The sequence below is a fragment of the Cynoglossus semilaevis genome, chromosome 5, assembly GCF_000523025.1.
Source record: "Cynoglossus semilaevis isolate Cse_v1.0 chromosome 5, Cse_v1.0, whole genome shotgun sequence".
Taxonomy (NCBI): Eukaryota; Metazoa; Chordata; class Actinopteri; order Pleuronectiformes; family Cynoglossidae; genus Cynoglossus; species Cynoglossus semilaevis.
Window position 1 is genome coordinate 7,160,454 of NC_024311.1, and position 25,846 is coordinate 7,186,299.

A 25,846-nucleotide genomic window follows, 5' to 3' on the forward strand; every position below is an offset into this window, starting at 1 on the left:
AAACACTTGCCTATCCTTATCCCGAAGAATGCCCCCATCGCCACCTCTCCCCCCTCTACCCCCCCACCCCACAGTACTAACAACACCAACGTGGAAGAATAGTGTAAGCAGCCTTTACTGCATCATATGGAGCTGCTTAAATAACCATGTGGGTAAATTAGTGTTTTATTCATGAATGTGGACATAAAGTACTGTCTCCTGTAGTAAACACTGGCTCAGCTGAGAACGAGACTGTAAGTCAAAAAGATCTAGGACAGATGTCATGACTTCAAAGGTTCTAGATAAGATACCTTTCTAAGTCGCCTCCAACAGTTCTGATCAGTTTTATCGTCGTATCTTTGTCCAGTGTTGAGCTTTGATTTGATCAACTCTTTTATTTAAGCCTCCGAAATGAAGCAAAGGTCACTTTTTAACCAAATGTCAATGGAAACCTGTTCAAATGAGTGAAGCTCATCTGATTTTTTTTTCTTTCATGAAAAATCTCATCTAGAGACCTTTTGACCTTGCATGCCTACACACATGGCAGCCAAAAGGGAAACAGGAAAACATTTGAGGAAAAGTAGGAAAAGTATTCCCAGCTACTTGGACAGACTGAACCAGTTATCCTCCCACTCCAGGGTCCACATATGAAATCCATGTTAATCTGACAACAGAGAAGAACAACTCATCTACTTCTGCCTTTGTCACCACAGGTAATGAAATAATACTGTAGATATTGAGTCAGTGCTGGACTCCTGGCGGCCGCTCTACTGCAGATATAAACTCTTGGTTGACCAACAACAAGGTGAATGTAATCAGTTCCTAGAACACTGTAGTAACCTGAGAAGAGGAACCTTATCTTGGCTGCATTATTCATGTCTGGCTGATTGAATGACAAAGCTCCTTCTCCAACGTGTAATACGACACCGAGACACTGTAGAGTGAATCCCATTTTTGGATCAGCAAATTAGTTATACCAGTCGGTCCAGGAAATGATCGTTAATATTTCCGAGAAAATTACAGAAAAGAAAAACAAGAAAACACTCCTGCTGCCCTCCATCAGGGTCGCCATAGCGATGCAATACAACTTAGAACTGAGCACAAGCTGGACTTGAACCAACAACCTTCAGCACAGCCACTGTCAGAACACATATTTACTCTAAAAAAGACACCTGCCAATTGGAATCAATTTTTCCCAGCATCCCTGGTGCTTGATTATGATTAAAAAAAGATAATTTTGAATAATTTTAGCCCCTAAACATACTTGACTTTCAGAAAGAAACGTGTGTGACTCTGTGGAGCAGGTCCTTTGTTAACAGCCAGGGTGATTCACTTGTTATTGCAGGTGATGAAGTCCAGAAGTTTCTACTGAGCCTTGACATCTGCTGTGTTTTACTGAAAACACCCTCTGTTCAACATAAAGACACAGAAAGTGGAAACTTGGCCGGCGTTCCGCTCCATTTTTAAACTGTGGCCCGGCCCAGCCCGGCTCCTGGAACAGTACTACACTCACCCTTGACCTCAGAGACTCAAACCCCCAACTTCTTTTGTCTTGTCTGCAGAGGGGAAGAGAAGGTCGGCTGGACGGTTCCACACCCACACCCTGACCTTTGAGCCACGTTGACCTGCCCACAGATCTTTTTTTGGATCCAGGCCTGGGATGAGCAGACAATCATTGTTAAAATACACACACACACACACAGTGACCTTTGTGTTTAATAAGACATACGGTAATGCCAGGTGGTTTCCTAAGTGTGTGTGTGTATGTGTGTGTGTGTGGATAGGAGGGGTGAAGGGGGGCATTGTCCTAGTCAATTACCCTCACCTTAACTATTACAAATAATTAACTAGTAAAAATCCCAACCTTTAATCTGACATTTTGAAAAAAGTCCCCACAAGTACAGCTGATGGTAGTTCTGTATGGAAACACTAGAACTTAGTTAGTGGGTTAACAAAGTTAATTTAAATGCTCCATGACGCCATGAGTGTTGGTGAAACAGTGGTTGTGGTGCAGTGGTGATGTCACTGATCCTAACTACTGTCGAGGCTTCAAGCTCTTGGAGAATTTTCTACCACACACTTGAGAACTCTGTCACATGTGCAAATGTTGACACAGCACGAGTATATCAGTTTGTCAAAGGGTCACGTCCAAACACTCTGCTGTGTTAAGGTGGAAAGTTTTAAAACAGCAGGTTATCTCTGGGGCAGTTAGAACTGCAGTCCAGTCACAGCTGGTTACACTGTCGTAGGAGTGATCGGATTGGCCAGACGGCCGAGGCAGAAACGTTTGTGTTAGAGAGGTGGTGTTTTCTTTATTTCCATCACAGAGGAAATTACTAATCCTTTAATTACAGACTCAGGAGGACAAGAACAACCAGGCCCAGTAGGAGGGGGGGTGGGGGGGGGAGTGTCAATCCTCTAATTTCACAGTCAGTGTTCCTTAAAGCCTAAACACAGAGGGCAGGTGCAAACGTTAGGTTGTTTTTCAAGTGGCAGCATGCTTCCACTGGGGGCACCAGAGTGCTTCAGGTATGGCACAAAAACAAAAAAAGGAAAGGCAGGAGCATCACAATGTCTAAACAACTAAACAAACTTACAGGAGAATGAATGGATGGAATTGCTCCACCTACAATTAGAAATGAGAATGACACTAGTACTGAAAGAAAACTGAAACTTTTTCATTTACCAAGTGCTTCCCAAAATGGAGGGTGCAACCTGGCTAAGCAAATGAGAATGACACTAGTACTGAAAGGAATTTACCAAGTGCTTTCCAAAATGGAGGGTGCAACCTGGCTAAGGGGCATAGTGCTATCGCAGAAGGGGACAAAGTTATGTTTCATGACCATTTCTTCCTACCTATTAGCTTGAACCTTTTTGGGTCACAGGCCGATCGATATCATGGGCCCAATATAAGCATATATACATATATATGTAAGAATCGTTATCGGTTTTTCCTCCGTTAATAAATACCTGATAACACAATGCCTGGGATTCACCAAATGATGTGTGCCCTAAAAATAGTTTGGGAGAAACATGGTCTATGAAAATGAAAGTCACTAGATGGCAGCATTGCAGCTCATTTAATTAATCTCATACTAGTACAGTGGTTTGTACAAATAAATAAATAAATGTTACCAGGCCTATATCGTATCAGTTGATATTGAAATAGTAAGTGTTTGGACAATATCGACATATTGGATATCGGTAAAAAGTTAATATCGAACATCCCTAACTGAAACCACTAGGGGAGCATGGGAATAGGTTCTTGTTCAAGAATCCACAGCCGATCCGGTTCTCTTGCTCTCTTGCTCTCTTGTTCTGTTTCTGACAGCAGAGAAGACGAGTGTGTTATTGTTCAAACACAGTGGTTTGTTGCTGCAGGGTCCACTGGCCCGGGCCGCAGTTTGAAGTGAAACTTCCTGGAAAGTCAAGCTGTGGGCCTGTTTACTGGGGATGTTTCTTTTCCCTCTGAGGTGTGGTCCACTTCCTCCACACAGAGCAGTACAGAAACACACTCTGTCTGCTGCTGGCGGATAAGTTACTGTGACTGAGCTCATTCCCCACTGAGACTGATACTGTACAGAACTGTCACATTTCCAGGCCTGCAGTAACAGACACCACACCGTGGAGGGCAGAAACACCGCTGGGATCCACAGCTCCGTTCACATCACTTTGACTTTTCCTGTCTACCTTCCATCAGATATCAACAAATGGCAACAGTGATATTATTTGTGCAAAATGTTTAGATGTTGAATCAGATGAAAGTACTTTTGTACTTTTTTTAAATACTAAAGGTAATTATTTCTTGTTGCTTTTGACTTATTACACTGGAGCTCCATTTCGAATTTATTTAATTCCATGCAAAACCACAATCGCAGTTACAAGAACGAGCCACTAGAGGGAAGCACAACAAAATGAATGCCAGTGTCCTGATATCTGTCGTGTTATTGTGCTGTCCTGTATTTGTAACCATGATGGTCACACAACGGCATCACTGACAGCGCCATTACCAACATGAAGCCAACTTCAGCAAAGCCTAGGAACACGTTACACACTTGAACTTTACTAGCTGTTAAACGAATGGACTACAACGGTGACGTTGTTCATTGATAAACCGAGCACAGCAACGACAAACCTCAGGATGTCTATTATTTAGGGAACAGTGACACCAACAGGTAGACTGGTACTGTGCATCTGCCCCAATTCGGAAGCAGTGGTGGCAATAATTACGTAGCAGCGGGACTGTCGCTGTTTAACTGTTGCAGCTCCTGCTTAAAGTACCAATGCTAACGATATGTTAACTACTACTTGGGAGCATAAAACAGAGAGTGAGTCCACATTCATGGACAACAAACTCCATCAGGTCGGTGTCTGGAGCTGCATTTCCATAAAAACAAAATAAAATAAAAAATCAAAGCCCAAAACTGAATTGGGATTCACACCGGAGCACACACTCAAGTAAGGAGTGTGTGTTTATATGTAAACAGAAGTGGCCCACAGAGAATCTATTCATGCAGTACACACGCACACACTACAGGCATGTGTGTGATGTAAAGTAGGTGTGAGCCCTGGCCCGGCAGACTGTGGTGTGTTTTCCTCTCCTGGACGGCTCACAGGAAAAGGGGCAGTGATTTTTGGGGAGCGGAGACGTACTGAAACACAGTATTGTGTTCTTCAGGCAGAGGGCGGAGGAAAAGTAGGAGTAGGAGAAGGAGTAGCAGCAAACGAGTCCAGATGAACACCAGGCACCGACCCGCTCTCTGGACTGAATCAGTGTTTGGATCCTGTGTTTATAACCTGCACCAGGAGCAGTGGACGCTGGCAGAGAGGCACCATGATCGACTACGGTACGTGATACTTCCACCACCTACTCAGTATGCACTATGAGAATGCAGCAGTAATTATTAACATCACAGAAACCAATCTCTCACAGGTATAAAAGCTGAGAGGTCAAAGGTGACTGCACATATCCTCAGTCTCAATCAAGTAGTAAAACTAAGAAGAGAGTGGGTCTGGAGTTTTCAGAGTGTGTACTGACAGGTAAACTGAAGAAACTGAACTGTTTCCTAAACAAAAAGGTCAACTTATAAACTATGTTAATTTAAGACAGAAGAATCAGTTCGTCCACCTCTGTCTCCACAGCAGTGGTCTGTACAGACATTCTATACTCTGGGGGCTATGTGGTATTTAACCCAAAACCTTCTGGTGGAAGGTATGTGAACTACCACTGTGCCACCTCGCCTCATGTTAACTTAAGAAAACAGGGCCTAAAACCATCAACCTTCTTCCACCGTAAGACTCTAATCCTGGGACTCGTTGGTGCCTCGGTGTCGGGCAGTTTTTCCCATTTCAAAGTTAGAAAAACTGTCAAAGCTACTAATAAAAACCACAGAGGTCAAAGGTCAGTTATCCTTTGACCTCTGACTCAGAGTTTAGTTGTAATCAACTAAACTCAACTGAACTTCAAGCTCCAAGAAGAAGTCCAGATGCTTACCACTAAACTCTTTGGATAACATGACCTGGATGAATGAGAATCTTCACAGAGGTCATAGGGTCAGTCACATACAGAGTAATGGAATGGATGTAGGCCGTCATGGTATCAACTGTGATCCAGATCCCAGTGCAGTTTTGGGCTGGGATTTTTTGGAAACTAATGGATCCATTTTAAATCTAAGACAAATTAACAGGGGTGGAGCCAATAGCAAAGGTCATTGAGCAAAGGTGGGGTCATACCCTGGACAGTTGACCAGTCCACTTTTGAGCACAAGTTTTTCTCAGTAGGAAAATAAAGAGTCCTACCTGAGCGCAGCACATTTGGAACCAGACCAGGATCGGACCACGTGTCTGTGAGCAGCATGGACTTGTTGATCCACACTGGGAACTGGAATAAATAATAGTCACAGGACTTTCTTTTCACTCACTCACTCACTCACAGAGATGAAGTAGTAAAGATCACTCATTCTCAAAGTTTGATGTACTTTGACGTACTTGGGTTACCTCTAGTACAGTGGTATTCAGATAAAAAACTACCATTCCACAAAGACATTTTTTGAATTTTTTTCCAAATGTATCACAAATATACAGCTAGAGAATACGGGAGACTGAGAACTAGTGTCTGTGTCTGGGTTTAGGACTGAATTCTAGTACCAATTTGAGGGACCCTTGATTGAAGAGTTTGACCATTCTCCCCCCTGTGGCCAGTGTTGGAGACACAAGTAAAGCATTATTTTCATTGTTACGGCTAACTTTTGAGCATTCAAAATGTTGTTCCTACCTGAGCCTGGCACACCTGGAACCAGTCAAGGACTTGACCACAGGTCTGTGAGCAGCGTGCACTTGTTGTTCCACACTGTGACAACAGAGGCCAGATGGGCAGGAAGTGTCTGTGGAGGCATCTTGAGGGCAAAGCTTCACAACAATCACAACAGTGTTACCGTACAGAGCGGAGCAGCTTCTCTGCAGCATGACTGAGAGGTGTTTCCCATCACGTGGTGTTCTTGGCTGTCATCAGTCTGTCCTGCTGCACCATCTGAGCGCTGAAAATAACATAAAAACACGCAGAAAGCAGCAACAACATTCACTTTGTTCAGCGTTGCAGAGAGTCCACCCACAGATGTTCTCTCAATACGCCTCTGTTGGTCTGTGCGGTGCTGCTGCTGCAGGCAACAAGTTAGATTTCTCAGTGCATTTCCACACACACACACCGTGCAAACATGTGTAACCACAGTTTATTTAGCCTTAAGTCTAAGCTCACATTTAAATGTGACCGTCAGTGCTCCACGTTCCCACCCAGTTTTTCCTCTCGGTCCATGTGAACAGTGACACTGCTCTGTGCTCTCACCTCAATGAGGCAGTGTGTGTCAGAGGAAAGTTGGCCTGGATGAACGCTGACATCACACAGTCCCTAAGAAAAATGTTTGAAAGGCCAGTGTGTGAGGATTGGTTTCTGTCACAGACCATATATATATATATGTATATATATATATATATATATATAAAAAACTCTTATAACTCTTCCAATATATTTACATATATAAACACACATACAGTATATATGTATATATATATTACATACATTTACATACATACACAAAGACATACAAGGAGGCCTGGGACGATATATTGTCCCACTGTTTATATATAGCATAATTTTGAGACTCAACCACTAATGTGATAATTATAAAGAATATATCATATGCAAATACATCGTTTCAAATGCAAAAAAAATATTTCTCATGAGAATGTTTTACAATTCTCAAATTTCCCATAGTACGTGAACACCCCTTATTATAAACACACCATTAGGTGGATCCCTAATAATAAGCCGACTACACTCTCTGTGAACACACTCAATTTTGTGATCAATGGATTTAATGATTATCATCCCAGTACATTCAAAACGTAATTTGTTTTTTCCTATTTGTATTTCTTCAGCACGAACATTTTCAGAAACAAACCCGTGGCTTTAATTTGGTGTGATCACATTTCCATCCACGGTTCCTTCCAAATAAACACTAGAACTAATTTAAATGGAAGCAAAGTATTGAGATAACCGCCTGCACTACTCTTTACGTGCCGTGCGTTCTCCTTATTTGACTAACGTGTTATATCTGGATCAGATCAGACTCTTGTGATGCCGCCGGTCGGATGTGCTGCGATTCTAAATCACATTTTCATGTTTATATTTACATCTCATCCGTCCACTGTGAATGTTCCCAGCGTGTTGGCAGACATTCAGCTGGGGAGCATATAAAAGTGTGGAGGAGAGAGACGGGAACCTCCAGCTGGAGATCCATGTCTCCGTTTCCTGGCCAACACCAGAGAACACTAATGCTTCATAATTGCTAACAGACTTTCAGCATCTAGACCACTGATTCACTGGAAAGACAACTCTGTCTTCCAGTGCATTCACAGAAACCTGAGGGTATTTCGGGGCTGATTCATTCAGATACAGTAAGCCCCTACCCCTAATACTACATTTACGAGCACAAGTCCAAATGTTTGCCAGGTGTGGAGTTGTGCTAAATGTATTCGCATTAGCTTTTTTTCCCTCAAAAAGATTTTTTTAAATTACTGCAAATCTTTTTTTTTTTTTTTGTGAAATGCCACATCTGTCAGTCATAATGAGGTCATAATGTGGGTCTGCCTCTGTGGAAACTCAAACCCCTTCCCAACGGCATTGCCAGGTTGTAGCAGGTCTAAAGCAGCAGTAGCTGTCAGTTGACTTTAGAGGAACCAGGTTCATGGAGTAGACCAGACTGAGGTCTAATGTGTTTCTCAGCCTCGACCCATTGTTGACTAAGTGTTCAGTGCAGATGGAAGAGGCCATCCACAGTAGCATGTATAATGCATCTGAGGGTCATCCTGTACAACTCTCTGGAGTGTGAAGTGTGGATGTGATGTGTACGCAGCATCATTCGCTGCAGCCCATTAGCGGGACGGTGGCTAACACCATTATCTGCTGCGGTGTGGGACAGAATGTGAACCTGAACTGAGCCGTGGTTGAGCATCAGTATGTTCATGTGTCTCTGCCATTTAGAACAGCAGTATGTGAGTGTGTGTGTGACTGTGTTTCTGGTACAACCGTATGTGTGTGTGTGTGTGACTGTGTTTCTGGTACAGCTATACTTTTAGGGACATTACTTTTTTTGTTGTTGTTGTTGGGACTAGAGCTGCCCACAACAAGCATGGTCATTTTGACAACCCCAGATAAGGAAAGTTGAGTACCATATTTTACAGACTAAGTCACTCTGGAGTATAAGTTGCACCAATGCCCTCTAGCGGCTGTCAGTGAGCAAATAACATGTGAAAATATATATTTCAATATACAAGTCACACCTGAGAATAAGTCGCAAACCTAGCCAAAGGAAAAAAGTGCGACCTATAGTCCAGAAAATACGGTAATTAGAAAAAACATAGGGGGTGAGGACAGGAGAATGCAGATGGGTTGGGTGAAAAAACTAAAACAAATAATGAAACTTGGTGAACATAGAAATTAACTACGTCAACAAGTAAATATACAGTTACTATAAAAAATGTACAATTAGTATGAAAAAGTACATAGAGAGCTCCTACATCCCTGTGAACATTTACATTTCCAGCCGTGATATATATATAGAATATATAATTCTGCAGTAAAGACACATACATTTGGCTGCCCAGTCTCTTTTAGGAGCTGGAGCCAATCCCAGCATTCATTGGGTAAAGACGGGCTAACACCCTGGAAAGTTCTCCAGTCCATCACAAGGCCACATACTGTATACATATTAACGACCGTTCACACTCACATTCACACCTGCAGTGAATTGGTGTCTAATTATTCTGCATGGTTTTGGACTGTGGGAGGAAATCAGAAAGGCAAGAACATCAAAAACATGGGAAAAAAAACCTTTCAGCTGCAACCTGATCAAACTGCTGACCTTTTTTGCTGTTAGGCAAGAGCAGTCACCGCCTTTCCTGCGTGTGACCTGAGCATGGTTACTGCTGTACAAACATGTTCTAAATAGGGTTGGAGACTCGCTGAACAAAGTCAAAGTTAAAAAAACAAATCATAAAAAAAAGAAGCTAAAATAATTTTCAGATTTTACACAGAGGGAATTGAAGGAGACCTTTGAATAATAATAAAACAGTAAAGAGCGACATGCTTTGGCTAAAGATAAGCATGTCTGAATGATCAGCCATACAACTTATGTAATGTACTGACAATCTCCGCTGCACAAACCTGCAAACAAGCATGTGACAGTGTGTGCGTGCGAGGCAGCGTCCAAACATGTGTTTTTCCCAGAAATACAATGCAAATTAGCTGCAGTCATGTGGACAGTTAGACAGTTGTTTGTTTTGTTTTTTTTAGAAAGGGAAAGAAAAGTACTTTCATCAACACTGTGTTCTCCGCAACACACTCCGCAACACACTGATGCCCTCAGACTGTCCTAACTGGATTTTCTAATTGCCCTCCAGAGCGTCCCTGTCCATTAGGCTTCGAGCTGGCTGGGAGGAGTGTGTTGGTTCCCGAGTACTCAGCACACACATACACACACACTCTGACTGCCATGCCACTACGATACTCCCATCAAAGGAGGAAAGCAAGTACAGCGGCTTCTCGCAGGATGGAAAGGAGACGCAGAGATCAAGGGAAAACCGACCAACCAACAAGTGGCCACAACCAGCGCTCCAAGAAGCTGGAACTGCTGTCGAGGTACCGTAACTCTGACAGATGATTACAGACCGCTTCACACACATGGAGCCGGGTCACTAACCCTTCTACTCAGATGTTGAACCTCAGACCTTCATGACGACTGCTACATGACCTGTTTGACACATGTGACTGACCTTCAGACTTTGATTAACCCCCGTCCAGGTCCCTGATGCTGTGTCACTCCAAGACTAAGGATGACTGTGCAGAAGAGAGGAATTCAGTGGGAGGAGGGACAGAAAAATGGATGCAAACATCTGGCTGGAGGACAGACCTGACCGCTGGAGTTCCAGTGGGATTCAGGGACACGGGGAACGGACACTTGAAGATGAACCTTCAGCAGTCAGCCTCGGGGAAACGAGGGGGTGTAAAGGTGGACAATCGGCTTCATCAGAACCTGGCGTTTAAAGAGAAAAGGAGCTTGAGAAGATCCTTCAGCATCAAGGTACAACTGCAGGAACAAGTACTTATTGTGTTCTTAACAAACGGTGAGAAAACATAAATGATGATGACCATTTTAAATTGTATGACAGTAACATATTTCTGAAAACAGACAAAATAATGCTTGACTCTTACAATTAATGGATGGGATATTTCACAATTCAAACATTGATCTCAATAATTACTTTGTGAAATTTAAAAAGAAAAGAAAAAAGCATCAGGCACTAACCGTTCACATTTGTGATAATTAAAAATAAAAAAAAGCATCAGGCACTAACCGTTCACTTATCACTGCACTAATACACAGTCTATACACATGAAAAAACCTCGAGGTTAACATCTCACCATCAGCTCTTAGCATGTGTTTGCTGAGGCGTCAACCACTGGTCAGCGGCCCTGGCTTGTGTCAGAGCTGCCTGACTGAGATCAGGACAGTCTGTCAGTCTACAGCTGACACCACAGTCAGATGGACTGTTCAGGACTGTAGACTGATTCATATTGTTGAGGACAATTAATAATCCCATCATTTGGATTAGTCACAGATAAAAACAGGTGAGAAACACTGACCTCTACCTGTTGTTGTTGGTCTGACTTCCAGTGATATACAGAAAGATACATCACGTCACATCGAATTAAGACCCCACAGACTTTGTCTTTGTCCTTTATCACAGTGTGTTCTAATTACTCTGGGATGATTTTCAAAGGAAACGGAAGCTAAAATAAAAATAAGGAACAGCTGATGTGTCAGGGACCGTCTTCAGTCCCGAGACCCTCACTCTCAGTGCATGTGAACATCAGCAGCTGCAGTCACGTTACTGCGTCTGTCTGATGGAGGATGATGAATTGTTATGTTAATGACACAATAACATCCTCCGCACGTTCCAGGACACGTGGGTCCTGCAGCCTCCCGCCGTAGGGTAAACAAACTGTCTGACAAAACGACATACTGTTGGACAAATTAGTCAGTTTGTTTCTGATTGAAGTATTACTGTATAGTCAATTTGTTTCTGATTGAAGTATTACTGTATGTATAAACATGTTGTTGTTGTTGGTGTAGCCCAGGTCTGCTGTCACGGTCAGGACAGTTTCCTGTCTGAACGTCATGATAATCACATGCCCTGTGTTGGTGTGTTAGAACTGTGACCAGCCTCAGTGTCAAACATTCAGACAAAGACCGGGTTTGTTGTGCAGGACAGTTTCTGCATCTCGCCCTCTTGACACATTCCTCCAATGTCAAGTGGGGCGAGTCCGTGGGTCGCAGTTCACTCACTGTAATGATAATAATAATTTGAACTTTATTGATCCCACACTTGGGAAATTCTTTTGTTAACAGCAGATCTGCTGCAACAGGCTGCCCCTAGGAGGCGCTGAGTGTGTGGTTCCTCTGGGAATCAAACTCACGACTCTCTACTTGTAATGAAACCACAAACAGACCTGTACAATTTTTGTAAATTGTTAATTTAGGGCTCTTAATATGATGCTTTTAATCGAATTTTAAGAAATGACAACAACTGACACAAACTAAAATAAAAATAAAAATATATTTTTCTATTTATTTGCACATTTAGCTAACAGTAGCTAACATTAGCGTTGCAATTTACACAAAACCAAGCCCGTTTTATCCCGTTCAACAAAACATTAGCACCAATATTTTCGCGTTAATCCCGTTATTTTTTTTCTATAATGTAAAAATCTAAATGACCAAGCTCTATTTTTCTGTCAATTATTACCAGCTATAGCATTTGTGGGAAAAGGTTTCAGAGCCGTAAATCAAATGAAGCTAAGAACCACAGTGGACGTTTCACATCTGGCTGTTGTGTACCATTTCCTGGACTGACGCCCGGGCTTCTAAACAACCCTCACTGACGCTGAGCACAACAGTTATTTAATGGATCAGTGTTTCCCTCGGGGGCTAATTCATGCCATGTACAACATCAATCACTTTTAATCACCTACAAGAAGGACACTATATCCTGGACATGACTTTAATGCTCTCATTTGGAACCAAATCCTTGATACCTTAAAGAGCCCAGGAATTAAGAGAACTGAAGTCCTGTTGTCGGAACAGTAGTTTCTAAGAAACACAAATACAACATTTCACAGTGTATTTCCAACTGTCAGTTTACATAACTACAATCGTAACTGTATGCTAGAAATTAACAATTTTTTAACAGTATCATGCCCTTTTCAAATACCTGTTAAATAAACAAAATCCACGCTCTGTTTCCCTTGTTTAGCCACCATGCTAAGTGCTAACAGCTACGGCTGCTTGACACTCGCTCAGTGAAGATTTTCTTTTTGTATATATAATTATTAGACAAAGCAGCGTCTTGTCCAGAACACACAGGGAGTCTGTGATTATGGAACTTGTTAAGCGTCAACTGTGCTTTAGCCACATCATAAAAACATATTTTACAGGTTTTAAATTTAGCAGCTGATGTAGTCACGCCCAATAAACAGATTCTATAAACAAAGACTCAAGTTCAATCGTCTATAAAAACTTCCTGAAATGTCAGTGCACACTTTATGGTTCAATCGTCTATAAAAACTTCCTATTTCCTGAAATGTCAGTGCACACTTTATGAGCTCATAAACCTTATTTTTAACATACAAGTGAAACAGTGTACTTTATATGTCCAGTGTGTGTACAGTGTATATATGTATGTTTATGTGTATGTAAACGAGTGCTTTCTTACAGGAGAGCAGTATCTGGAGGATGTGTGTTGCCACTGGTCCTTCAGAGGAGGTGTCCACACCACACAGGGCTGAGGACATGGTCCGGACTGTGGACAGGGACAGTAACAGGGAGGCAGAGAGGAACGAAAGAAACACATACAGGTGATTATTAACAACAGGTGCATAAAAAAGCTAACACTGATTTCACAGCATAGTTCACAGTTTGTCTCCTAGTTTCAAAAGCCTTTCAACGTTCAAACTGAATTGAACAGCAGAATATTTTAGCATTTTAGCATGACTTTTACATGAACCCTTGGGAGTTCCCTTCAGGAAATTAAGTTAACTTAATTACTGAAAATAAAAGAAACTTTAAATAGGCTGAATGAAATTAATACACAACTAAGTGTCCTTGACTGGTTAACACACAATCAGCAAATATGTTTAACAGGCACATATAAGTAGGGATGTCCGGTATTAACTTTTTTTTATTAACATTAAATGAGCGTCATTGCTGCCATCTAGTGACTTTCACATCAATATACAGCCATGTATCCCCAAAACTATTTTTAGGGCACATATCATTTGACGAAACCCAGACATTGCGTTATCAGGTTTTCAATATCGGAGGAAAAAACTATGATGATTCTTTCAGATATTACATAGTTATGCTAATATCGGTCGGCCAGTAATATTGGACATCCCTAATTGTTAGTGTACATCTCTCTAAACCAGTCCTATCATCACCTCCAACACTTCCTCTCTCTCTTCTGTTTCCTTCTTCCAGGAGCTGCAGCTTCCCGAGTCCAGACCAGCTGGCACCTTTTAACGGACACGTTGTAAACGGCAGCACTTGGATGGTAGAGCAGGAGGCTCTGAGAAGTGTTCACATTAGAGCCTGTAGTGAGGTAAGAGCAGTTACATGTTAATGTTGTTCCTCTCGCTGTGGCTGGTACTCTGAGTATTCACCCACTCATCCCACACACTTGGAAACCAATCTGAGGAGCCAGTACAGGAACACATAGACCAACCTAAACAGTACCCACTCTTTGGAGTGCCAGGAAATGGAACATAAAGATTGTGCTGAATCCTATATAAATGAAATAAAAAAAAGAATGACCCTTTTTTAAGGACTACTGTATGTGTCACACCCCAAAAAAAGATCATTATGAAGAAAAAAAAAAACTACATTTTTACATTCAACCGATGCGAATTGTCACAGATTTGTATTGATTTTTAACTGATTTGAGACCCATCGTTACATCCAAAAGGTTGTAAATGAGCCAAAAAGGTCACAGAGGTCAGGGGTTTATTTTATTTTATTGCCAGTGAAACGTGCAGCTGTGTGAACCCAACACCTTGCTCTTCACTACAGGACATTTCCCTNNNNCAACATGACAACAATTTCCAGGCACTCACCTCTGAGGTCTTTATCACTGCCTGGACACACTGATGAAGTTCCAGCCAACAACAATCCCCTCAAGGTAAAGAACTGTTTGCACTGTAGGACAGAGTGAGTGTTTACTGTCAAGTGGACAACACTGTGGAGGTCCATCACAGTCATACAGCCCACACCCACGTGATTAGGGTGTTTGCGTTGACAGCCCTAATTGTTATTATGGTACATAATTATAATAAATGGACCTTTGACTTATGAAGAATAATGTATTTGTGTGCATCTGTGTGTGTGTAGTTACCAATCCCTGAGGTGAATGAGGACAAATGCTGGAATACAGTGAAAACAGAACAGAGTCCAGATGAAAAGACCATCAATGATACCAACAGGACGCGGGCTCATTCAACAAGTTGGTCTCGAACATTTCCAACATTTTCCTACCAGAAATGGAAACTTCGCTATCAATGCTCTGTGATTGGACACATTGATCAAAGGCTGTGCTGCTGCCAAAAATATTTGACATCTTTAAAAATAACAACCATATCAGCTGATGTTCCGTTATGTGCTGACGTTGCTGTATTTATATTTGTCTCTTTATGTGTACTGAAGTATGAAAGTACTAATATTTGTCTCGTTATGTGTACTGAAGTATGAAAGTACTAAAGCCACGACTGTTATTTCATCAGGTGTTCAGCCATACTGGATCGGAGACTTGGACACCATCATCATGAAGAACCCTGAACTGTATACCAGTCATGGTGGTTTTCATGAGAACAGGAAGTCTTTGTCACAGCAGCTAGAACCTCCTTACACCACACAGGTATTTGTTTTTACTGTATGGGATGGCCTGATCCGATATTGGTGAAAATGTCAGGATTAAACACTAAAAAAAAGTGTGTGTGTGTGTGTGTGTGTGTGTGTGTTATAGCCAGTGCATCGAACCTCTCGCTCGCTCAGCTCCACACAGCTGGTTCCTCCCGGCAGCAACATGCAACAGGCCTTTATCATCTGTAACATAGTACTGATGAAAGGCCAGGGCAAGGTAGTGAGTACTACGATTACGACATTTTTGCCATTTTGCAGCAAACTGACAAATTGAATATGACTGCTGTAGATCTTGGTGTTTTGCTGTATTTGACCACGTAAAGGTGCATTACTGACCCTACTGGGTTTGATGGCCTGCTTGTTCAGAACCATGTGGGTCAAGTGCTGCTCACTTTATAATTATAAAGTCATCACACTGAGCTCATATTAGAACTCTACTGGCCTGATCTTCACAGTTTATATTCAAACAGTTTTACTGCTCCATCAGCATGTCAATTAATCAGGCTATAAGTAAAACCACAGTCTGTGCAGAAGCAGACGTTTAAAACAGTCTGTGCAGAAGCAGACGTGAGGTTTGACTATCGTCACAGCTTTAAACTTTATTGCTCAGGTTTTTCTCCTCAGGGTCTGGGCTTCAGTATTGTGGGTGGAAGAGACAGCATGTATGGACCAATGGGGATCTACGTGAAGACCATTTTTCCTGGGGGGGCTGCGGCAGCTGATGGACGGCTGCAAGAGGGTGAGTGTGAGAATAAACCCATAAAATACCCCAGTAATATAATTAATACCTACAGCAGAACAGCATTATTACTGTAACTGTAAAGGACGAGCTGATTGGGAAGACTTATTGCCATAAATGTGTTCACATTAGGTCTGTGGTTCTCAAACTATGGTACACCAACCACTTTGTTTTTTCATTTACAAACATTCCTACATACTGGAAAGCCACATATTGTCTTTGTCTTTAGGACTCAGTACAGTACAGTACAGTACAGTACAGTAATACCTGGTCTGTGTCTGTACAGGAGACGAGATCCTGGAGCTGAACGGAGAGTCTCTACACGGTCTGACTCACGACGAAGCTTTGCACAAATTCAAAGTGAGAAAAATGAAACCACTGAGTCAACTGACTCGATTGTTTTATCAAACCCAAGCAAATTAAAACAAACTTTTGTGTTTTCTGCATGCCTAGAATTTGAACAACTACTACAATACCACAGACTAGCAGAGTGCAAAGTCATAAAAATGTTATTTTGGTTGTTGGGCATTGGTGCTACGAAAAATAAATTTACCTAAAATGGAAGAATTATCTTTAAACCAGGGGTCACCAACGTGGTGCCTGGGCCACATGCTAGTCCCCCGTGGACTACCTAAGGTATCACTAACTTGATGCTGTATTGTCTTTGCAGCAAATCAGAAAAGGCCTGTTGACTCTGGTGGTGAGGACCAGCCTCCGTGTAGAGGTCTTGTGTGGTCAAACCCAGGTGGCCCAGCTTTGCAGGTCGCGCTCCCTCAGCTCCACCACAGGGATGGCGAGGGTCAGCGCTGACATGGGAGGCTACAATTACCTGACCAACACCTGCAGCAACACAGTGACCCACCCGAGTCAGCCCACTAAACCAAGGGACCGCGTCATGATGGAGATTGTACTGCACAAAGGTCAGCCTTCAGATTTTTAATTTACCGGCCAGGGTCGTGAGCCTTACTCTGGGAACCACAGGAATAATGTATTATTTATTTAGTAATTCCAATGAGGACAGAAGCATTGAGCTGATGGAGGTTAGAATAGAATAGAATAGAATAGAAACTGAGCTGATGGAGGTTAACTATCATTAAAGTGAAATATCTGTGTCACATAAAACATTTTAACTTATAACATGTCACTTGAAACAGTGACTTCACTGAAAAACTGAATGTGAATCTTTTCAGAGGCTGGTGTTGGTCTGGGTATCGGACTCTGCTGTGTTCCATCAGCTGATGGCTGCTCTGGGATTTACATCCACACCCTTTCACCTGGATCTGTGGCACATATGGATTGTAGACTCAGGTCAGTTACATAAACAACAAGGCTAACACTGGATTAAAACGACTCGGTCAGATTCTTTATCGTGCTGGACCACTGGATCATTTTAGTAGAATTTTGTTCTAGCCCTTCTGTGAATCAGAGCCACAACAACGAGTTCCTTATTGACGCCACATCAAGCTATGTTGTCGACGGAGTAAAAAAAATCAAGTTGGGTCTCTGTTATGTGACATTTAGCATTTAGCTTTACGACTGATATATTGACTTTGCATTAGTAGTAAAAGGCCAATGTATCCACGTCCTTCCAGTTCATTGCATACAGTATGTATTTGAACCTGAAGAACTATCCACATGGTACTCGGTATCGGGACCACCCTAATCAACGTAGTAACACAAGTACTGCTTTGTATTGACGTCTTATATTTGCCATGATGTAAAGCTGTCCTTTCAACAACTTGTCCAGGTGTGGAGATGAGATTATGGAGATCAACGACAATGTGGTCTACAGCATGGCACTGAATGACGTCTACACTGTCCTGAGCCACTGCAGCCCAGGTCCAGTCCACATCATCATAAGTCGCCACCCTGATCCCAACGTATGTGACAAACCAATTCTGCTTCATGGTTTCTAGAACATTTCAAGAGTGTCAGAGAAATAGACAGTGACCCACAATGAGGTTTAAGTACTGACTCCAGCATCAGACTTACGAATAAATAAACTCTAAAAGTAACTTTTTCGAAAAACAAATACATTTTTACGCTATGTTTTAAATCCTTTAATCAATTGAATACGGATTCTGTGATAAATGTATAACAATATATCAAAATAATAACTTTAACTAAAGTCAATATTGGGTAAATTGTTTATTGTCATTATGACGCCATATTTATTAAAGTTATATCCGGTTCCGGTCTCACCTTTAGTTGTAGAAGTCAGTGCTCCTATTTTTGTCCTTTAAATTCCCCGTCACTTTTCAGTGAATGTTTGTATTTTCCTTTAGTCTCCGTTAACGTCGCTAACGTTTTAGCAACAAAAACTCTCTTAGCAGTGAAGCAGTCCCGGACGTTGTGGCGCTATCGGTCTGTTTGGTTTGCACTTCCTTTACGTAGAAAAGTACGTCCGTAAACGTCGTACGTTCCCGTACGCTCGTGATGGCTCGGTCGCGAACGAACCGTCTCTCAGAACCGTTCCTCTTAAGTGAATGATTCGAGCAGGATCGAGAACCTAGACCTGCGTCCTGCAACCCGTGGTTTATTTGTGTTGTTTACATAATACATAAAACATAATTTTGCATTTAACTGTAGTATAGTAGTATATTTATTTAAGCAAAAAAAAAAAACTATAAGGAGCCATTTGAGATCTTAACGTGCATTATTAGGGAGCCGATACACGAGAACCAGCCGAAATGCCATTAATTATTTTCGCGCCCTACGTTTGGTATAGTAATAATAGTATAGTAATAGTATTTTAAAGCAATACATCCACTAGAGAGCAGTGCTGAGCACAGGGTTAATTTCCAGACTAATGTCAGTTTTTCAGACAATAACGAACATGTTGAAGGTGAGGAGGTGGAGACAATGTTCCTCCTCAGAAGGAGGTCCTAACAGAGACAGAGCAGAGGACAGTGGTGGTCTGTGTGGACGTTAGAGCAAGAGCAGGAGACCCTGGTGGACGGAGGACCTAACTTCTCTCAACTGTGTGACCCAGGTCTCAGAGCAGCAGCTGAACGATGCAATCACTCTGGCAGTGGAGAACAGCAAACCGAGGAGAGACAAGAGCCAATGGACTGTTGACGGTAAGCTACTGTTTCTATGGTGACGTCATCTCACCACTCAGATAAAATAACATGATCTAATGTTATGGACAAACCAGGTGAAAGTATGTTTTTATGAGTTTAAAATCGCTTTTACCATTGCAGGACTGCGCAGACCGGACACTTGCCCTCACGGTCGACAGAGGTGGGAGCCCTGTTTGGAGAGGAGTTTCAGTCAGCTGACAGTAGGAAGACATCACAAGACCATGACCCGCTCCTGCAGCGACACCAATGGCCAGCAATACAACCGCTGCCTCACCCTCCAGAACCTGCACCAGGAACATCATCACCCAGCGGGCCACATCCACAGCCTCGAAGGACCTAAAGTAACAACATGATCAATCACAGTGCACGAAGGGCCGACTCTAGGATCAACATTGCTACGCTGTGGGCAAACATTAACGGACAGTGGGTGTAGGACAGACCTACCACAGCCAGATCAAACTACACTACTAAAAGTCTTAAATAACATTCAGTCCCAGTAACAGTAAATATTTGTCCAATTTTTGACAACATAAATATAAATTGTTGTATTGTCAGTATATACTTTGACTTGTACAAGTCTGGACTTGAACATAACACCTGCTTGTTCAGTTGGGGCAGCAAAAATATTAATATTACTTTTCATATTTTTAATATCTTTTCTTAGAACAGCACACCCTCCAGCAGGTGGAGCCCTAAGAGTCGGCTCTGAGTTCACACATGTATTTTGTGATATTCTGTCATTTTTCAGGTCAAATGAGCGATGTCTCTCGACAAACCTCTTTTTTTCTTTTGTCCTTTGTCTCTACAGCCCGTGACGGACATGTGGTCAGAAACCAGACTATCTGTGCCCATGTTTGATGACTATTATAACATCCCATACAACTCTCCTGCAGCTAACCCTTCCAGTCAAATGTCCCTGGATCTAAGTGTGAAAAGCTCCAAGGTTCGACCCTGATCAGTTCCTCATTTGTTATCACTTACAACTTTTTACTTACCCTACCAAAAGTAAAGACATTTACACTTCTGAAACCCTGATATGTTGCTAACTTTAGCAGCAGTCGTAGCCTTTGAAAAACGTGCCCACCATGATGACTGAAAAGTGACACTGCAACAAAACATAATAACTTGACCCTAACAGAGTGTGCATGTGTTGGTGTGCACATTTGTCTACCTGTTTAGTCCAGCTGCCGGGTTCAGCTGGGAACTCCTCGAAGGCACTGCTGGCCTCAGGACGTGACCAGTGAGGATGGCTATAACGGAGACTCCAGTGGTTCTAGTGGAGGATCCCCAATCCGGGGCGAGAACCTGCAGACATCACTCAGCAGTTGCCAGGTAATTAAAACAAACATCCACTGATTGACTGTCCAGTGTTTATATCGGTACTACAGATTTGAAGTACTCGGCCGTCCAAGTGTAGCTGCCACTACAGTACTGTATGTGGGGCCATTGTGGGTGATAGTACATACATGTTATTGTCCACCAGGACTCAGTGGGCCTCACACTAATTGACCACATGTGACTTAATAGCAAACACGTGCTCTACGATCTAGCCGTTCAAACACACGCCCACTGTGTTAGTAACATACCACAGTCTAGACGCGTTCACAGGAACATGGATGGATAGGAACGTTTGACAGAAATACATTTGAATGATTTAACCTGAAAATGTAAAAAGAAAAGTTTTTTTTAATTCTAAGGATCATTAAATGTCATTTTTAGGAAAAGACACTAGTTTATTTAAGCTAACGTAAGATAATCAAAGGTATGCCAGACGTAGCTAAGCTAAGCTACACCAAACAGAGATAGTATTGTACAGATAGTATTGGCTAAGCTAAGGTCAGCTTACCTCTGAAATAAGCTTAGATTAGCTAATATTTTCTGATGAGTCAGTACTGGTTCCCTGTTCTCACCTCTCTTCTCTCTGCTCTTTTCTTCTTCTGCTGCTGCCTGCAGTTCTTCAGCAGTTTGTACAGAGCCTTACAACAGATGCTGAAGTTACTTTGCAGTAACGTAGGTGACCTGTTGGCGTGCTGTCTGTTTTCATGCTAGTGAAGGCATGCCAAGTGCATGGGTGTATTTTATACCTATTTTTAATTTATTCATTTTCTCATTATATCATTTTCTGGGTCATGGGGGGCTTGACCAGTCATTAGTCATTGGGTGATGGTAGGTGTACCCTAAAATAATAACAATAATAGTGCTGTCAATCGATTCAAATTTGTATTCTGGTTAATCGCAAGGTAGCTGTGGATTAATCATGTATTTGATCACAACTAATTATGGTTAAGAAAATTAAATAATTAATTTGGAAATATAACAATAATATTGATAATTAGTTTTGTGTACTTTGGTGGGGGGGCAAAGTAGTTTAATATTAACCTAGGGCTCCCTGTCTGTGTCAGTTACTGTGTGTAATGTGAGGTCAGTGATTCAGCATGATGAGTTGTCCTGTTTGTTGGAGAAGTGACCAATGAATGGACATTAATGCTGAGTGTGCAGCAGCAGTCGTGTCCACAGGTGCACGTTAGCGCTCAGCCGTAGCATGTTGTGTATCTTGTACCAAATGCAGACGAACGTCGAAGCGGAAGCAGAGGAACATGACTGCTCTCAAATCTCTGTGGTTTCTGTCAGAAACAACAATACTTCCTGTTTCTGCTACAGGAAGGAGAACGAATTAGAGAACGATGCAAAGGAAGGAAAGACGACTCCACTCAGCCAGACCCTGAAACGCACAACAAAAGGAGTCAGTGCACAGGTAGGAATTTACTGTGGTTTTTTTTTTTCCACATAGAGACACCTGGTGGTTCCAGTGGATTGACAGCAGGTAGAGGTTGATGCCTTGGTTTAAGTAAACGTGTCAGTCGTCACATTTCCTGTTTAAGACAAGGGAACTGAGCTGAAATGGAAATTTAAGGCAGTGCACAGCACTTGGAATTATTATTGTGGCGTCACTGCCACACTAATACTCTTACATTATATTTTTCTATTATTCAATATTATTTATTATTTTTAAAAATTCGTTAGTCGCAATTAGTTGCAAATTAAAACCTGGAGCAATAAGGATTGGGTTTTTTGTAATAAGAAGTGTCGTAATCAGCAACAGTTTGCAATTTCTTTTTCTTTAATTACAACATCCTCAGTTTTGAAAGAATAGGGAAAAAAAACCTCACCAGAATCATTTTTGATCTTAACATAACATGATTTGAACATACTATGTAGTTTTTAAAAAATAAAAACTGTGCAAAATGCAGGGGAAAAAAAGGTCAAGTGAGGACATAAAAACAGACGGAAGGATTGAATCTGTTACACCTAGAGTGAGAAAAGTGAATGACGCCACAACTGTGAGAAAACAGGAAGTCCAACGACAGTTAATTAAAGTTTGGATTTTCATGGACTGAATTTGGACATAATTTTTTTTTTCATAGAATTGAACAGAAAACTTAAATTAGTTCATTTAAATCAGACAGATACGATGAGTCAACATTATGTTGTTTGCTGTTAGCAAGCAAGAAGGAAATTTAGTGTAAAATAATATGCATGTGACTCTCAAGCCACAGGTTGAACAACCTGAAAGTATAACTATAAGTATAAGACAACAGTTTGGTCTTAACAGTCGTACGTATCCTTCAAACACACTTCGCCTCAGACAACAGTTTGGTCTTAACAGTCATACGTATCCTTCAAACACACTTCGCCTCTCTGAAGTACGTTCTACTTCCTGTCTTGACAGGAGATTCCTCAGCCGTGCTCTGCTCACATCGGAATAGAGGAGCTCTGAAGAGGCAGCCTCGTGTTGAACAACCTTCCCAAGAGCACCTGCAGGACCCCTGGGTTCGTCTCTCAGAAGGATCTCCTGAAAGTCTACCTGGAATCCACCAGCACCACATTGCTCACAGCACACAGTCCGTCAACACCGACTGTACTCCGACCACCATGAGTTATGAAGAGGATGAGGCAGAACTCAACGGCACGTCCATGGATGTGAATTCTGATCCAACTTTCGACATGAATTCTAAAAGCACATGCCAAATTCCAGAACAACGGAAGGGGCCACCGGTGGCGCCCAAACCCACCTGGTTTCGCCAGAATCTCAAGAAAATTCGAGACGAGCAGGACCAGAAACATCGAGCAAAACCTGCCGAGCTGAGGCATGCCGGGGAATTTAACCGAAACTTTGGAATCAGATCAGCTTCGTCTGGGTCCAGTCTCTCAATCAAGCAGAAGATCCACTCATTCGAGACGTTTTCCAGTCCTCAGGCTGCAGAGAAGGGGAACTACAGGAAGCCTGTGGCCCCCTCCACCTCACTCCCTCTAGTGGAGAAAGTGGTCTCACCTGAGCCGAGTGCAAAAAGCAAGTATGGGATCCACGACGGGATCCAATCCAACAAGTCTACGAGTGTGCCAGAGGCAGAACTCACTGTCACGAGGTCCACCGTCCAGACCACCACGGAACATCCACCCTCCGACACCAACCACACTGATCCTGACCCTGATCCAGTCTGTGATGACCAGGAGGACCTACAGCCACCACAGACCACTGAGGTGGACAGGGTGGATGTGAATGAAGATGTACTTCCTGCTGTATGTACTACAACCATTCTGGCAGAAGAAGAAAGTCCTCCAGAGGTGGTGGAGGAGGTTGAAGCAGAAAGCCAAGAAAAGCCTCTGAACACAACTACAAGCACTGGTCAACCACCGGAGAGCGCCCCCGGGAGGGGAATAGAGGAAGAGAGTTTAGACAAAATACTTGCATTTGGCAACCAGGTAATATTTTACACACGGAAAGAATTATTGTTTTGAAGTAGTCAATGTTATCATGTACTGTGTAGTATTTGGCTTCTGTATTTACCATAACAACCCAAAGTATCCTATTGGGAAAGTTCTGTGGTACTTACTGATCCAAACCAACCCAGAAGTTTTTATTTAAATTAAAATTTCAATCTGATTAATCAGTAAAATATTTGATTATGAATAATCATGATTAATTGACAGCATTATCCTAATCAATAATAATAAGGAAAATAATAATAAAAATAAATATGACTTAAAAAAAATAAGTACCAAGAATAGCATTAGCTCTAGTGTGTGTACCAGGACTGTAGTAGCTAACATTAGCTCTAGTGTGTGTAGTACTGTAATATTTTTGTGTTCTACGTTGAAACAGGTGTCACAGGCCTTGATGCGCCATGGAAACCCCCGGACTCCACAGACCCCATCATCAGGGGACGTCACCAACCCTGGTGAATCTGAGGACTCTGCTGCAGACAGCACTGACCCAGGTTTCTCTGTCAGGTACAGAAACAACTCACTGTGTAATACAGTGTGTAACTGTGACACAGGAAGTGGCAGAATATATATATAAGGAAGTAGTTTAATGTGACGTGAATCACTTCCTGTTTTGAAGAGAACGTTAAACTTTTATGACCTGACACTGATTTTATGTACAAATCTTTTTCTTTTATTAATGATTTTTAATTACAGCTTGGCCAAGCTGAGAGAATTCACCATTGATCAAGAGGAGGGGGCATCACATGACCAGGCAGCAGTCACTTCCTCATGTGCTCAGACTGTCATCTCAGCCATCCCTCCACAGGAAGTACAGAGGCTGATTCAGGAAGTGTCGAGTCTAGATGAAGAGACTTTGAAGGTAAAAAAAAAGAGGAGAAAATCACATAAGCTGAATTAGGGTTGTCCCAAAACCAGGGTTATCCCAAAACCAAGTACAAATATGTTTAGTTGTGTACTCTCTAATACTGAGTACCACCAGTGGTCTATCTTCAGATTGGGTTTTAGTAAATATTCAGTGAACCTTTAGGTGGTGTTATATATGTGTTAAAGCTCTGTGGGTAACAGGATGATGTGCAGTGTGTGTGTGTGAGTGAGTGAGAGAGAGAGTGTGTGCACTCAACCACAGCTACATCGAGGACACCGAGCAGGAAAACACTGACAGTCAGTTGATTTCTGACCACTGATATCGGTATTGGTAAAAAGAAATCTGCCCACAGAGTAGTCGCCATGGTATCATTCTGGTATCACCAATCACTCGTGAGCTGATGGTTGTGGTGAAAAGCCAAAAGGAAGCAAGTGTTTAGTGTATCAGCACAGTTTTAAGTATCAGGGCTGTTAGCAATACTGGTATTGGTTTGGGTGCATTTGACATAATTAATAAATTGGATAGATAGATATGAAATGATTCTTTTAAGTCTGCTTTTTTTCTTTTCTCACTTCTGACATGTTGATCTGTGTTTCTGTCGCTCTGTTACTGTCAGATTGTTAACACTTATCACCTCCACCCTTGTATGTAGCTCCAGTGTCACCTACACCAGCAGCGATGTCAGAATGTTACCTATAACAAATACTGAATAACAGAAATGACTCAGCATGTTTTTTCTTTTTCATTTTCTAACTGCAGCAGTTGGTGGACATCCATGTTGTTATACTGCACAAGGAGGAGGGGGCGGGGCTGGGATTCAGCATCGCTGGAGGTTCTGACCTGGAGAGTAAAGCTCTGACTGTAA

At 42.1% G+C, this 25,846-nt stretch overlaps 2 protein-coding genes and 1 long non-coding RNA gene across 6 annotated transcripts in view; 2 read left to right on the plus strand and 1 right to left on the minus strand.

Moving 5' to 3' along the window:
• Positions 1 to 39: 39 nt before the first annotated feature.
• LOC112487004 (uncharacterized) lies at positions 40 to 19,239 on the minus strand. Of its 4 annotated transcripts, none has more exons than XR_003049672.1 (10): positions 14,705 to 15,298; positions 14,033 to 14,183; positions 13,309 to 13,395; positions 10,446 to 10,568; positions 10,309 to 10,372; positions 6,734 to 6,883; positions 6,254 to 6,515; positions 6,127 to 6,170; positions 5,779 to 5,860; positions 40 to 1,634 (listed from the first exon to the last, which is right to left on the minus strand). It is a non-coding gene; the product is annotated as an uncharacterized LOC112487004 (long non-coding RNA). The 4 variants fall into 4 exon arrangements; XR_003049673.1 differs by having other exon boundaries at positions 6,254 to 6,328; positions 6,419 to 6,883; XR_003049671.1 differs by lacking the exon at positions 14,705 to 15,298 and adding an exon at positions 18,448 to 19,239 and having other exon boundaries at positions 6,254 to 6,883.
• LOC112487003 (uncharacterized) lies at positions 3,027 to 14,475 on the plus strand. The gene is made up of 5 exons (XM_025055404.1): positions 3,027 to 4,826; positions 9,937 to 10,174; positions 10,337 to 10,616; positions 13,311 to 13,450; positions 14,073 to 14,475. The coding sequence occupies exons 1-5, from the start codon at positions 4,814 to 4,816 to the stop codon at positions 14,212 to 14,214; spliced, it is 813 nt and encodes a 270-aa protein (XP_024911172.1). The 5' UTR covers positions 3,027 to 4,813; the 3' UTR covers positions 14,215 to 14,475.
• Positions 15,394 to 25,846, plus strand: part of il16 (interleukin 16) — a 12,279-nt gene continuing 1,826 nt past the window's right edge. Inside the window, exons 1-16 of the mRNA XM_025055403.1 lie at positions 15,394 to 15,501; positions 15,610 to 15,723; positions 16,131 to 16,245; positions 16,532 to 16,605; positions 16,916 to 17,165; positions 17,436 to 17,553; positions 17,993 to 18,125; positions 19,238 to 19,325; positions 19,449 to 19,669; positions 20,137 to 20,271; positions 20,508 to 20,660; positions 21,990 to 22,083; positions 23,059 to 24,092; positions 24,493 to 24,620; positions 24,810 to 24,975; positions 25,744 to 25,842. Coding sequence (XP_024911171.1) covers positions 15,409 to 15,501; positions 15,610 to 15,723; positions 16,131 to 16,245; positions 16,532 to 16,605; positions 16,916 to 17,165; positions 17,436 to 17,553; positions 17,993 to 18,125; positions 19,238 to 19,325; positions 19,449 to 19,669; positions 20,137 to 20,271; positions 20,508 to 20,660; positions 21,990 to 22,083; positions 23,059 to 24,092; positions 24,493 to 24,620; positions 24,810 to 24,975; positions 25,744 to 25,842 — 3,015 coding nt within the window. The 5' untranslated portion in view covers positions 15,394 to 15,408. The remainder of the gene's footprint in view (positions 15,502 to 15,609; positions 15,724 to 16,130; positions 16,246 to 16,531; positions 16,606 to 16,915; positions 17,166 to 17,435; positions 17,554 to 17,992; positions 18,126 to 19,237; positions 19,326 to 19,448; positions 19,670 to 20,136; positions 20,272 to 20,507; positions 20,661 to 21,989; positions 22,084 to 23,058; positions 24,093 to 24,492; positions 24,621 to 24,809; positions 24,976 to 25,743; positions 25,843 to 25,846) is intronic.

Bases quoted from the DNA above. Each gene is read 5' to 3' on its own strand.
- LOC112487003 (XM_025055404.1), top strand. The intron at 10,175-10,336 runs GTACCGTAACTC...ACCCCCGTCCAG, and splicing joins AAGCTGGAACTGCTGTCGAG to GTCCCTGATGCTGTGTCACT. The intron at 10,617-13,310 runs GTACAACTGCAG...GCTTTCTTACAG, and splicing joins GAAGATCCTTCAGCATCAAG to GAGAGCAGTATCTGGAGGAT.